Source organism: Micropterus salmoides, unplaced genomic scaffold, assembly GCF_014851395.1.
Source record: "Micropterus salmoides isolate LMB-PRFRI ecotype aquatic unplaced genomic scaffold, ASM1485139v1 Ms_hic_scaffold_4, whole genome shotgun sequence".
NCBI lineage: Eukaryota > Metazoa > Chordata > Actinopteri > Centrarchiformes > Centrarchidae > Micropterus > Micropterus salmoides.
This window is the reverse complement of record NW_024043372.1, coordinates 22,771,611-22,786,805: the sequence shown is the minus strand read 5'-3', so window position 1 is coordinate 22,786,805 and position 15,195 is coordinate 22,771,611. Positions and strand designations below refer to the sequence as shown.

Sequence of the window (15,195 nt, the reverse complement as noted above, 5' to 3'; positions counted from 1 at the left end):
TATTATTATTAGAAATAGCAGTGAAACAAAACAAAATAAATATATATAGGCCTATGTATGATAAAGAAACACACCAGCATAAAACAGAAATAGATGAACAAATCAAACACTTTTCATATTTCTGAGTCATTTATCAGTGTTGGTGACATATTTTGTCTCATTCACATATAATGTTTTTGAACATTTTCTTAATCTTACACTTGCCTTTGGTGTGGGAGACCTGGGTTCGATTCCCACTGTGAGACATCCACCATTGTGTCCCGGAGCAAGACACTTAACCCCTAGCTGCTCCAGAGGCGTGTGACCTCTGACATGTATAGCAATTGTCGCTTTGGATAAAAGCGTCAGCTAAATGAATAAATGTAGATGCTCTAAAAAAAACCTAACCTTCTCATGCTGCATGACGTTCTTGTAGCGCCACAGCTAATGCCTGTACAGCTCTATAGTGTCACCTTGTGGACTGTCTCCTGACCCTCAAGAGAAGAAATAATCTCTTTTCTTGCACTATTTGTGCACTGCAAACATGTTTTCTTTGCCAAATAGAAGAGACAATGCTAGTTATTTCATTTAGGTGAAATATAATTATATATTGTGAAACTATATATATATATAATACACATATGTGTCTTCACTAAAAAAAATATTGTTAAGATTTCAGGTTATACTGCTTACAGCTTAAACTGCCTTTGTGGTCCATTTAAAGCTGTTCTGATTTTGCTTCTCACATAATATACGAAAATATATATGAAAAATGCATTATATATTGAAAAATATATTATATAGGTCAAAGAATTGTGGCATTATGAAAGTGTTTCATTCAGGACTGATAAAAAACGTTGGAATTTTTGATCTGTATAAAATATAAGGAATGATTACTTACTCAGTCCATATATAACTTTCTGTTCCATTTAATAGGGTGAAGGACAATGGGAGAAAAAAAACCCTGTAGTTTCCTGATCATCATATCTGATAGATGATGAAAGATCAAAGTTTTGTTACCTCATTATCTTTATTGCAACATTGTTTACAGTACAATAACTGCCAGCAACATATTAAAATATATAGAGAAAATCGACATGAATCGAAGGACAAATAGGTTTAAAAGCACTTTGAAAATGATTACATTTATATTTTTAATTGGACTAAAACTTTGCTATTTACATTGTACAAACTAGATATGCATATAGAATATAAAGGGTATACATTTATATACATTATTTATAAATGCTGGCCAATGTCAATATTTAATATGTTACTATTCAATCATACACGTTTCAATAAATCACAGAAAGAGGGAGACACTAAGCAACACTAAGATCTAAAGAGAGGTCCTCAGAGATCATCTTGTATCAGCCACTGATACTCACCTCTTGCTTATTTTTATTTTTTGCATGTTGCGAGGTTTTGAAGTATTTTCTGTGTGCATACTATTGAAAAACTCTTTATGACACCCATTACATTTCCCAAATAGCTGTATCACACATACAGCCAAAAACTAAGGTCAAACTAGGAACAGGAAGCTGTGGATAAATATAACCTTGCATTGGATAAACACTAAATATAAGTTATGTCCCAGTGGCTGATTCAGATGATTCCCCCTGCACACAGACACATAAAGACAACCAAATATCTAGATATAATGAGAAAAAAAAGGGGGATTAAAAGAGGTTTGTCGTGTAACAAATTGACAGGACAATACTCATACTCAATACCCATACATACAATACCCATATTGTCTGGTGTAACAGAATTTATCATTTTAAAAAAACAATGAAATGTAGGCAAGTATACCAGCTCACTAACAACTCCAGGTTAGTGGGTTACTGTCTGCCAAGAAGCAGCGAGGAAGTCAGAAGTGACCCAAACTATACCACTGATGATATACCACAGACTATAAAAGACAAATATAAGAAAAAAAACATAAAATTGATCATTAACATGGTTTTGCATCTTGCATTTCATTACTGAATCAGATTCAACTGATACGCCGAATAAACATTACACATGAGGTTTAAAACAACAGTTAATCTATCAATGGTAGGAGACAAATACTCGAATTATACTTCAGATCAGAGTATAGGTCCAGGTGTAACGACACAAACGCATATAGGTAGTATAGTTCAAATACTGTGGAGCCATGTTTTCTTTTTTAAACAACACGGACACTTAAAAACCTCCAACAGTACTACTCCAACTAATTAGTTTTTTTTATCTACGGAACGGACCAGAGGAGGAAACTAATGATGGCAGGGTTTCACAGGAAAGCTAACTTCATTTCAAGTAGTGTTTGACATCCATATTATACCATCGATACATTGTCTCGTAATCTACATTAGATTAATTTATTAATGATTTAGTTATGCAAAGGAACACACCTTTGAATCACATCTATCAAATATGTTAATTTCTCACAAATCATTTGCTTGTGTTTCATTATTGGCTACAAGAGGTTGTGCTCTTCAAAGGAAAGTGCTATTGCTAACCTTCAACTTTTCAAGATTGTTAGAGACTTTGTTAGGGATCAAGCTTGTGCTGCACACAGAAATATTTACAGACACCAAACTGTTACTAACCACTTCATGAAGTGACCCTGTTGTTTTTTAAAAACACATTTTGGTTATCTCTGATTACTTCCAGTAAATGTGCAGAAACAACACATCAAATCTTCCAGGTAAAAATCATCCCTACTCAATGATTAAGAACACTGAGTGGTAACTTTCGTCTTTTCATTTATCACTCTGATCTGTACATTCCAACTGATGAGGTCTTCAGTACCATTTATCACTGTCATTTACATGGTAATACAGAAAAGAAAACTCTGTGTACAATATAAGCATTATTCTATGTATTGATCTGGACAGCCAAGAACCATTTAAAAATGTTCTTAACCTGAAACCTGCCTCTCTGATATTGATCTCCTCATGTACGACCTAGCTGAGGATCATGTCCTCTGAGGTTTTCATCAAGTAGTGATTAATAACAAAAATATACATCTAGATCATATTGTGTAGGAATGTTAGGATAAATGTGCTCACAAAACGGTACCACTTCTGTGGTTCCCCTTGCTCTGTCAGAGGGGAGAATGTTAATACCTCCAAACCTTAAAATACACAGCAGCAGCAAAAGTTAGTGGAGTAGGAGCTAAAGGCTGCACACCTTAAAAAGGAATAGTTTGACACTTTCCAGTCAATATGCTATGCTAAGCTAAGCTACGCTAAACTAACCGGCTATAGCTTCAAATTTACTGTACAGACACGAGAGTGGTATCAAACTCTCTGCAACAAATTAAGCGTATTTCCCGAAAATGCTGAACTATTCCTTTAACCTATCTTTCTTTCTGTGCAATAGCCTGTACTATCACATTCCTCTGCAGTTGCACAGAATAGCAAAGTTGTAGTTATTCAAATAACTTAGAATAATAATAACAGACTTAAAATCATAAAAGAATTGTCTATCGTTCAATGCATTTCTCTCATTCAACAGTTCAAACGAGAGGTGCCTCAGATTGTGTCCTATAATCTGAGTAGCAGTTTGCAGATCATAAAGGATCTTAGGACAAAAGAGGGATAGCAGGTGTGATGGCCGATGCTCACAACCAACAACGGGACAGGCGTATAAAGACAGCAGCTTTCTCTAGTTACTTTTCTGTTTTCTACATCCATCTCACAAGGCACAGCCTCCAAATGTCAGCATTAATCTTTATGCACCTGGCCTATTTTGTAAATTCACTATCAACTTTCCAAGAAAGTCTACTGGCCTGGATCTGCAGTCACTGTTAGGCAGGATGCACAGTACAAAGTAACGTCATTAGAGTGAGAGCTTTTTGTGAAGACCCTTCCTCAACTCTAGACTCCCCCCTCTGTGGCCAATATTTTCTGATGTAAAAGATCGGACATTTTTCACGAGCATTTTTCAAAATAAAAACATTACAGCAAAAATCTAAATCAACAATATAAAATCGGAAAGAAAAAAAAAAAAGGAAGGTGATGCCTAGTGACCACTGCTGGCGTTATTGGTGCCGGATGTCCAATCAATGATGATAAAGCTGAGACTCATTATCATAAACAGGAAGCCTATCCCAGCAAAACAGGCAGCCTAGAAGAGAGAACGAGCGATTGAGTTAAAGAGAGTAACAGAGAACAGGAGACGCAGAGATCATCAACTGGATGCATAATTTTCAGTCAGGATATTTACAGCAACTTCCACAGTAAATCATTATGTGAATGACTTAAACAAAAACAAATGTTTCCGTGTGACTTTACCAATGGGCTAAAATCACAACCAATACTGATTTTTAGGTCTTTTTTGAGGTCGATACAGATTTCAATATTTGGGAATTTAAAAAATCTTTAAATTAGTTTATACGTTTTTTTCCCTGGATGGCACCTGAGAACCTTTTTAGTCCTCTGACCTCTTGTTTAATTCCAGTTTAAATTGTCACCATGCTGCAGTGAGATAGACATGTACTCCAGGATGTGTCAGTACACCGTGACCGAGACTACTGGGTGCGCTTACATGTGCAACAGAGCGCACTTCTGAGCACACATATCAGTGACGCTAGATAAACTTTATTGACAAAAGTATTGGGACACACCTACAGGCGATTTTATGACATCCCATTATGAATCCATAGGATTCATTATATATGGAGTTGGTCCTCCCTTTGCAGCTATAACAGCTTCCACTGTCCTGGGAAGGTTTTCTATGTGGACCAGTCAAGTTCTTCCACACCAAACTCATCCAATCATGCCTTTATGGACCTTGCTTTGTGCACTTGGGCACAGTCATACTGGGAAAGAAAAGAGCCTTCCCCAAACTGTTCCCACAAAATTGGTAGCATAGAATTTTCCAAAATGCCTTGGTAAGCTGAGGCATTAACATTTCCCTTCATTGGAACTAAGGAGCCTAGGCCAGCCCCAGAAGAACAACCCCACAGCATAATCCCTCCACCATTAAACTTTACAATTGGCGCAATGCAGTCAGGCAGGTAACGTTCTCCTGGCATTTACCAAGTCCTGTGGAAGCCTGCTTTACACCACTTCATCCGATGCTTGGCATTGTGCTTGGTCATGTAAGGCTTGCATGCAGCTGCTCGGCAATGGAAACCCATGCCATGAAGGTCGAGCGCACAGTTTGTGTGCTGATGTTAATGCCAGAGGAGACTAAGAAATCTGCAGTTATTGAGTCAGCAGAACGTTGGCGACTTTGAGGCACTGTGCGCCTCACTCTGTGGTTGAGTTGCTGTGGTTCCTAAATGCTCCACATTGCAATAATACCACATAGAGTTGATCGTGGAACATCTACGAGAGGGAAGAAATATCACAAACTGACTGGGGTACGGTACCTCGCTTGAATTGAGTGAGCACTTCAGAACAACCAATTCTTTCACAAATGTATGTAAAGGCAGACTGCATCTCTAGGTGCTTGATTTGATACACCTGTGGCAATATGACTGAATGAAAGTCATGGTATCACTTTTTCCAAATTTCCTCAAGCATATCTTTGGCATTTCTGCACTACAATTGTTGATACAAACCTTTTTATTTTATTTTAAATATTGTCATTTTCAATCCACAGAGCTTCTACTGTATATTGATGCTATACCTTTAGACAGATCATCTTTATATAACCTCAACTTACCTAAAATAAATGCAACTAAACTGAACTTTTCTGTTATTCTCATTAGATGCTCACCATGATTTTGGGAACCGAGCGCAGTGGCTCCTCTTCTTTGGGTACAATGCGAATGTAGAAGACAGCAGGGAAAATGAAGATGAGACAAGGGGCAGATGTGGCACCTGGAAAGCAGACAAAAACACAAAATTATTCATGAATTTCATCTTCTATGAATTCTCACTCCCTGCAGTTCTCATTAAGTGCTGCTGCCAGTCTGCCAGCACTGTAGTGATTTTATGGAAATTAGTAGATAAGGATGTTTATATTTATTTTGTTCCACCAACAGAAATTAATTGATATGTGGATTTTGAATTTAATGTTTGAAGTGAGAATGAGTCTGTTGGACACTTGGATGGATCTGTAAAAGTACTGCTGGGTGGCCTTCACCCCACAAAAATGATCAGAGACACTGAATAAGATCTCTTTCCAGATATTTAATTGCTGTTCTCAAAATCTTGGATATGTCTTCTTTATCTTTTCCGTTAAAGTCCTGGAATATCCAGAATACCAACGTATATTATCAGAACTGTTATATATAGAAATATAATATAATATATAAGAAAGTGTAAATATGAAATATGTAGGCGTAAATAATATTACTACTGATACCCAGAGTTTAAAGCATCCTTGCCAGCCTTGAGACATGAAAAATCCTGACGATTTAAGAACCCTGAACCCTGGGGGGTTCTTCCATGTCACGTGCATGCTAGGAAACAACATTTGGTGTAGCTGTATTGTTGTCCGGGTGGGAACAGTAGAGAGAGAAATGTAGGGCTTCTATACACTGTACAGTGCCAGAAACAGGTTGTGGTAATGAAAAGGAAAAAAAGTTGTGAACATCTGTCATAAATCAGGAGAAATACAGGAGATTTGTGAGCCTGTGAGGAAACTGGGAAAATCGGGAGGGTTGGCCAAGTATGCTTTAAAGAGAACATGAAAGTTAATCAGGATTTTTCAGGGTGCCTCTGCTAGTAACTGAGTCTGCCTTAATGTTGGTGTTTTATGCGTCCAACCCACCCTTGTGCCAGGGTTGGTCTAACCTACCAATGATTCCAAAAATGCCCAGGATGTTGGGGGCAAAGATGACCAGCAGGTTGATGAAAGTGAGCAGAATGACAGCAATGGCGATGTGACGGGGCCAGTAGAAGGTCTTGTTGGGAAACACCATCTGCTGGATCGCTCTCCGTACCTGATCATAACAAAAAAGCCATTTTCAATTGTTTTACTGTATTTTAATACAACGTAGATTCGCTGCATCAAGAAAACTACTGTTTTTATAACTTTATCAAGTGAGCCAACATGTAAACCTAAGGTGCTGAAATTGTACTTACAGGAAAGAGCACAATGGGAACAGTGAGTGTGACAGCAGTGAGCACAGCCACACGCACGCACAAAATCAAAGTGTCATACGGGTCAATACGGCTGTAGGTGTGAAGCAGCTCTGCTTCCACTTCACCTGAAAGAGATCAAAAGAGAGGAGGGATAGAATAGAGTAGCTGCAAGAATGATGAGGGAACACCACTTCCTAAAAACCAGCTGGCAAAACAACTTGTAGTAATAAAATTTGATAGTATATCATAACAAATACTAATTGGACTAATGCAGAAATCATGCTTTATTAAGATCCAAAATATAGGTACAAATTACCTTCATAAATCATGATGCCTTTTCAGTACAGTTACACATTAGGAGATTAAATGGTTATCGTAAGATGTACAATATGACCACTAGAGGGGGCAGAGGCATCATGGTGCTTTTCAGCCTTCAGGATTACTGTTCTGCTGTGGCATTCATTTGTAATAATATGCCATATGAAAACAAATATGACAATATTACAGTTAACTAATTAGAAGCATGAATAAAGAAATAAAGAAGCAAAAATTAGGCAGTGTAGCAAAAATGACTAGATAGATAGATAGACAGATAGATAGATATAGACAGACAGATCACACAAGACAAAGAGAGAGACAGAATATTCTGCAATGGGAGGAGGACCAGGCCTCACCATAGAAAGTTAGGTATCCAAAAAGGGCAGCCAGGAAGTACATGCTGTACATGACTGCAATGGAGATGTTGGCCACATGCTGCATCTTTTTCTTGGTGGGACTGAAATCAGAAGATATTGCCATGTGATGTCACACACACACACACACACACACACACACACATAACATCAGGACATCCACTGTCAAATTACTGTATGAGCTCACACACTAAGCATGTAGCCCAGTTACCATAAAATACCATCTTCAGCTGCGGGGCTACATTTGTTGCTGAAATATGTCTCAAAGATTCAATAACATGTCACACTTAATCTTAGGGAGACAAGCAACAGTGGTTCAAACCAAGATGATAAATTTAAACTAACAACATGCTACATTATACAAGCAGTGCCAACGCATTTCAAAATAAAGTGAAAGCAGTGCATGTGACTAGGTTGCGATCAGCCAAGCACAAATCAGACATAGTAGCTTTCCCCTTTGTAATGCAACTGATTTCTTGTCCAAAAGTTAGCAGGACCTTTCCACCATAAGAACATACTTGCGCAGCTCTGTGTAGATTGGCAGCACCTCGGGGTGGCACACAAAGGCGAACGCCAGGATGGGGATGGTGTAGGCCGTCTGAAAATGAAGCCCAACACGTCACCATAGATACAGCAGCGCCATACCAGACGTCTTACCACCAACCTCGCGCTGTACTGCCCATTACTCCCTTAGACACATCACAGAGAGCTAATTGTTTCCCTGTGATTAACTTGGGCCTGGCTGCGGACCAACTTTAGCCTGTTTAAGAATGCCTAAATTATAAGCTACTAAGCAGCAGGGATTGGTTTAACCAGCCTGGGTTAGGAAAATTTCATACATCTTTAAGGGATGCTAATAAACACTTGATCGGATTTAAAACATTTAGGAACAACTAGTTAGCATTTGCTAATGCTCTGGAAAGTAAAATTGCTTCAATAAAATTAAGTAATGTTATGTTACAAATTTAAACATTTAGCTGTGATTAAGAGACTTTCGGGAGTCCTCTCCTGTTGTGAAGGTATGTACCCTGTGTAAATAAATAAGAGTACTTAGAGAAATGCCAGGTCTTTCCATTTCATTCATTACCTTTCTTTGGCCTACAAAGGGCAAACTTGATGATCTCACTGGGAGCAACAGAATGCCAAAGCAATTTTTATTGTTCTGCTGGCAGGGGCAGGCAGCTCAGGGGTCACTGTCCATCTCCGAGCCTTGCATTCATCACAGACAATTGTCTATCATTAACAGCTTGATAAAAGCCCTGATCTCTTCTTGAGTGCAACTGAGTGCTTCAAACCAAGTGTGATTTACATGCTTGAGTTGTGAACTTTCACTGGCAACATGCTGAAGATGACTATGACATAAGTGAGTGTCTGTCAGTGGCCATGGCGGTGGAGGTAGATTTGCAGTTTCTGACTGACATGCGTAAACCTACTTGTGAGTTGAGGTTGGCCATTTTGGGAATACAGGCAGGATCATCCTCCCCACCAGGGTCGGTGACACTGACATTCAGCACGCTGGCAGTGCTATTGAATGAAAAGTCCGCAAATGGACATGGGATATTGAACTTCTTGTAGATGACCTGTACAGTGCAGAGGAGAGCTATTAAGCAGAAACAAAGGCTATGGGACACAGTCAGCATACAGACAAGCAAAAAAATATGGCACTGAGAGAGCCAGAGAAAGAGAGAGAGAGCAATGCGTGGATTACAGCTCACACAGCCAAAACTAGGTCAGAGAAAGACAGAGAACCAACACAGCCTGGAACCGCAGCCTGCAAACATTACTCCATGGCAATGAGTAGAGAGAGTAGGGAATACTAAAGAGGTGGTGGGAAGGTGAAAAGAAAATCTTGTTACAGACTAATCCCAGTGCATCTGAATATGCTGCATTGATGTCTCTGCCAACAGACAAGAAGCAATACATATTATAGTTTACATGTATGATTACCAACAGTCAGAGGACATACCGCAATGAGGAAGAAAACCATGCAGCTCAGTGAGAAGCCACTGGTGTATCCCAGGTATCCTAAAAGACACATTCACACATTAGACACATTCATTCATTAGCATTTCTCCGAAATATATTACACCACAGATAACAGGTAGAATACGCTAATTTATAGGGGTGGGGGAAAAAATCGATACAGCATAGTATCGCAATATTTTCCGTGGCAATACTGTATCGATACACAGACGCCAACTATCGATCTATTATTATATAAATTGTACATGAAAATTTGACTTTATTGGTACTATAATAATACATTCAATTGATTTTTCAGTCCACTAGAAAAAGAGTTTTCCTTTGGGGACACAATTTCTAATTGAAAAAAATGTATAGATTCCAATACATTGCAATATGTTTAAAATAATATCGCAATAATATCGTATCATGGCATAAGTATCGTGATAATATCATATGGTGGGGCCTTTGGTGATTCCCACCCCTACTAATTTAAACTATGTATAATATCTCCCATCTCAGCTTAACTAACTACTCATTAGTGAGGCAAAGAAGCATTTTCCTGCTGAACTGTACCTTCTGCTGTCTGTTATGCAAGCCTTGTCGTGGACTAGACTTATTTAATGTGCTGAGGGGGTCACAGCTCATTACTGGACTGCATCGACTGGCTCTGTTGTCCTTAATTTCTTGGCAGGAGACAGACTTCTTACAAGAGGTCAGCCAATACACCTCCCTTTCCCACTTCCAAACTGGCTTTCCCTGCTTTTTTCTTATTTCTCTCTGTATTTGTTTCATGTACTCGCTCATCTAAAGCACTGTGATGCAGACAGACTGCATGACCAACCCTGTGCTACACATTGGATTTGTGTGTGTCAGAAACGACTTATTCTGTTAAAATGAATGAACTCTTGTCAATCTAGCAGTGTGTTGCCAATTATCAGACATGGCCACACACACAATTGCTTCAGGTGTGACCTGAAGAAGCAGGTGCATTAGCCAGGACAACAGTGGAAGAAGAGGAAAGGGGAATGAGGGAGCAGGCTCAGTTAGCTCTAAAAAAAATCTAAACTGAAAATAAAACTTTAACATAGAAATGAACACACCCTTAAATAATAAAAACACATCCACATGTGGGTATCAAATTTTTGCAACAATTTAGACCCTATGAGCTCCACTGCTCCTTTTCCGCCCCTAGCCCTGCACTATGTTGGGGGGAAAAGTTGGCAAGCTAGGAAAAGTAAAGAATTTCCACATAGAGTAATGTACCACATTTTATTAACAAATACATAATATTTTCATATCTGGGGATTTTTCATTATTCTTTAAGTATTTTTGCGAGACTATGTAACTTTTGAGAGAAGAAACAACACATGGTGACTAATTTTAGCAAACTTAGGTAAATAACGCTGACATTACTGAGTCAGTTGGCTGATGTTATTACTCTTTTCCACTTGTGCTGCAGTTAGTTAGCATTTTAGCTTAATGCCAAACAGTAGTTCAGAATCTGATACTATCCCGTAATTGTCATTTGTAGCTGCAGTGGCTGCTGTTACATAGTCGTAGTCAAAGCCTAATCATGTGAAACGTAACACAACACAGGATTTAGATGTAAGCCCAGGCTGAAACACAAACGAAATTGGTAACCCACTGTAAGAAGCACATGATATTACATACTCACCCAGCTGTTTCATGAGAGCAAGTGGTAATATTACAGCAACAGATACAATGATCACGAGGTAGTTCCCGTTGAGGTACCATTCACTGCAGTGAGGCAGAAAGACACAGAGAATTAAATGTATTGATGTCGGCTCAAACGCTCCTCTCAATCTCAATTCTGTTAGCATTGGCACTGTGACGGCTATTGATTGAGAGGGCACAGGATAAAAGTGCGTGAACAGATCGAAAGTGAGGTGCACAAAAATAAGGCTTATGTGGCAGAAAAAGCAGAGGTACTCATAAAGGAATTATTTTATATCTCCACAACAATGCCAAGTCATAGCTGAGCAGAAATGAACACAAATCACATTCAACTGGTTGCCATGAAATCAAATATCTAGAGTGGAAAAACATAAGCCTCTTTGCTCACTGTACCACTGGACACTAAGAACTGTGGCTGTAGCTAGGACACAGAGGTCATGTCCTCAGTATTGGTTATAGTGATGCTTTTAGGAGAACTTAACATGACACACAAATTACAAATGATAGTGTTGTTGGCTGATTCTGGTACTTTAGACACAATATACATTTGACATCAAAAATAATTAAAATGTAATTACAAGTCTTTGGCTTCCAGAATTATTATCCTGGCAGTGTGGAGAAGGCTTTGAAACAGCATTTAGGCTGTGTTCTTTGAGATCAAATTTAGAGAAAATATAACATATAAGTAATCATTAAAACATTTTACAGGCTTTTTTATGGCTTGTCAAAAATTTCTTTGAGGGGTGGGGTTGCGATGGGGGAAACCAGAACCGTGACCTAACCTGCATGTCTTTGGACTGTGGGAGGAAACCTACTCAGCATGCAAACTGCAAACACTGTGCAGTGTAGTTAAATTCTATTGCCTAACTGAAAAACACCACTTTGACAGAATGGAGGACATGAATATGAGATGTTTGGAAAAAACACGTGACAACGAGATTCCACTGACACAACCCACCACATGTTACTATCTCATGCACAGCCAAGTCCAGGAAACAAACCTCTCTGAGCTATTTTTAGATTGACACCGTAGGGGTGATTAATTTCTTGTCTTCTATCAGGTGAGAGACACTGCAGAGATGCAACATCTGTTGGCCACACACATACAAACACATCTCACAAAAGCAAAGGCTCATCTATCCTGTTGTCATCCGGCCCTCCGGTCATCTGGACCAGGTACACAATATCTCATCAACACTGATACACACATACACACTAACATGAAGTATTTTACAAATGCACAATCACCAATAATCAGGGATAGTGCAAAAAACTTAATAATCAAATATGCATACACCACTCTCGACAGTGATGTCTCGCTCTCTGATAAGTTGACTGGTTGAACGAACATGCACACAAACGCATAGACACAGCCCCAGGTGTTTATTGATTGTGCATGTGAGCCGAGCAGGGTCAGGCTTGTTAAAAGCAACACACATCACAAATAGACACACACCCATCTGCAAAACAACAGGAACCACATACATATAGTCCAATACAATGTCCATGCAACAATAACAACTGTGTTTTTGTAAAGTTTATAATGTTCTGTTTTTGTTGACACTGTGTCCGTGTGCCAGTGGAAGAGCGCTACAAACTACCATCAAAGAGTTTAACTAAAACCTATGATGCGGATTCTTTTAAAAGGAGCAGGTCAGTTTCAGTTAATTTGATTGTCAATCCCTGTGCATGCAAATTTTCTAGTGTTTCCTGCTGAAAGAAGACACTTTAAATATACTTTCCAGAAAGTGAAGGAAAAATTTGGGGGTAAAATGCAAATCAGCTTCTGATTACGCACCACCAGAATCCCTCAAATTAAGAAAAATAAACAATGTCATTGTTTGCTTTTATTTGCATTTTTTTCATCTGATTTTAGCTTGCTATTAAAAATAATGATCCATAGACACAGTCAACAAAAACTGAACACTGTAAGCTGTAATTAATTTTAAATTATTATTACAAGCTCCACCATTATACTATAATTATATTCTATAATAAGGTAGTACTTGTTGCAGAGCTATTGTACTCTATTGCATCAGATTTTGAGGTGTCCCTGTTATTTAGTCCACCCCCTGTACAGATTAGCAATCTAAACACACACCCACTGACAGGATGAAATGCCACTGGGACAATCTAGTCTGTCTTTTCAAATAAACAGTGATTGTTGACTGTGACCAACAGCACCAAGCGCTGCTACACAGAGAAGAATGAGCGCACACCAGGAAACAATGTGGCCATGACGTCGCACTATATCACTCCTATAGTGACTGTAAATAGTGGGATAAATCAATCAACATTTAAGAGCAAACTTGGTGGCAGTTTTCATTCCCTGAAATCAGAGCAGTGCGTGTACTTGTGTCTTTAGTTATCCGTGTTGTAATATTTGTGAGAAGCAGCCAAATGTCATCACTCCACTGTGCATTTTAATACTAGGGACAGACTAACCGTCTGTGGCAAAACGTTCCAGGAAACTCTTTGCCCATTTTATACAGGGTTGTGTAACCGGGCATATGCGGACATTTCTCACCCCTGCTCCTCCTACTCACCCACTTCTCTTGAAACCGAAAAAGTAGGTAAGGAGAGGTTCTAACTGGGGTAAGGGTTGAGGAGTAAGAGGGTAACATCACACTCGAAATCTCTTCCAAGGAAATGAGTGTTGTTTGTCTCAGAGGCCACCTGCAGTGGCCAGTGATATCCCATGGTTTATGTTTTCGGCCGTGGAGTCTAGCTGTGTTTTGATGTGAGTGTTTTTCGGTGGCCGTGCTGCTCTCCTCCTCCAGGGTCACTATCACAGCTGTTCTCACACCAGCTGTTCAGTACATTCAGAGCAGCACCAGGCACGCCAATTGGTACAGCCTGACAGAACTTTTCTGTGCAAGCTAAAATCTTTGTACACGCAGGACATGGCAGCACTCGATCGTTTCATTTGAATACAGTGATCATCAGCACAATTTGTAGCATGAGCCATGATACTGAAGTTATAATTCTTAAGATTTTCATTAAATCAATTCATTTCCAACATCCCCAATATTGCAGGAAGTAATGGAAAAAAAGAAAGAGCTTTTAGATGAGGAGTTGCAGGTGGCGGGCTGCACATCTCCAACTCCAGCTGAAGTCAGTTTGCAGTTGCTCGTGGCAAGATGGAAAAAGGCTAATTATTGGCTTTAAAACAACATGAGTTTGTTTGGCTGTGCTGTAAATGGATCTGTTTCTCCTTTGTTGTATTTCTAACAGAGTAGCTGTGTGGATTTTGTAGTGTTAATCTACACTTTCTATTACCACCACTAACCATGAGTGTCACTGATTAACTAGCACTTAAATCTTAAGGATTACAACTTTTGAGTTAAGTGAAAAAATAAAAATTATGAATTTGCTATTTGAAATTTTTTACCAGTAATTTTCTCACAAGGACATACTGGAGTTTAACATCAACACTTAATTACAAATCAGACATGCACTCCTTCCCATATGACATCTCAGTCATAGTGTGTTCCCCGGATCTGAAGTCACCGTGTTACTGCATAGTATGAATGTCATGCATTGACCGCTCACCCTGCAGGTTTATCCACCCTCAGAAAGGCCTGGATGACCAAAGGAAACTCATACTTGACTATGTACAGGTAACTGGACATGGCTGTGGAAAGGAGACACAAACACACTGATGAGTTAGTGCTAAACTACACAGAGGCTTATGAACAGTACAACAATGAAAGCACTGTCACACATAAGCATGGACATATTAATCCCAAACAGCAACTCACACAATAATATCAGCATTATCCCAGATCACTAGGAGGACATTTTAAAAATGTATGTATACGTAAGTGTGAGGACAG

The 15,195-nt window shown here is 39.0% G+C and overlaps 1 protein-coding gene across 4 annotated transcripts in view; it reads right to left on the bottom strand.

Moving 5' to 3' along the window:
• Positions 1 to 990: 990 nt before the first annotated feature.
• The window catches only part of LOC119886704 (sodium-coupled neutral amino acid transporter 3-like), a 42,480-nt gene continuing 28,275 nt past the window's right edge, over positions 991 to 15,195 (bottom strand). For all 4 annotated transcript variants that reach the window (XM_038697611.1, XM_038697609.1, XM_038697612.1 and 1 more), the window contains 10 exons: positions 14,912 to 14,993; positions 11,340 to 11,422; positions 9,666 to 9,724; positions 9,133 to 9,279; positions 8,218 to 8,297; positions 7,682 to 7,782; positions 7,008 to 7,132; positions 6,721 to 6,865; positions 5,695 to 5,798; positions 991 to 4,095 (listed from right to left, as the gene is read on the bottom strand). In XM_038697611.1, coding sequence (XP_038553539.1) covers positions 3,991 to 4,095; positions 5,695 to 5,798; positions 6,721 to 6,865; positions 7,008 to 7,132; positions 7,682 to 7,782; positions 8,218 to 8,297; positions 9,133 to 9,279; positions 9,666 to 9,724; positions 11,340 to 11,422; positions 14,912 to 14,993 — 1,031 coding nt within the window. In that variant the 3' untranslated portion in view covers positions 991 to 3,990. The remainder of the gene's footprint in view (positions 4,096 to 5,694; positions 5,799 to 6,720; positions 6,866 to 7,007; positions 7,133 to 7,681; positions 7,783 to 8,217; positions 8,298 to 9,132; positions 9,280 to 9,665; positions 9,725 to 11,339; positions 11,423 to 14,911; positions 14,994 to 15,195) is intronic.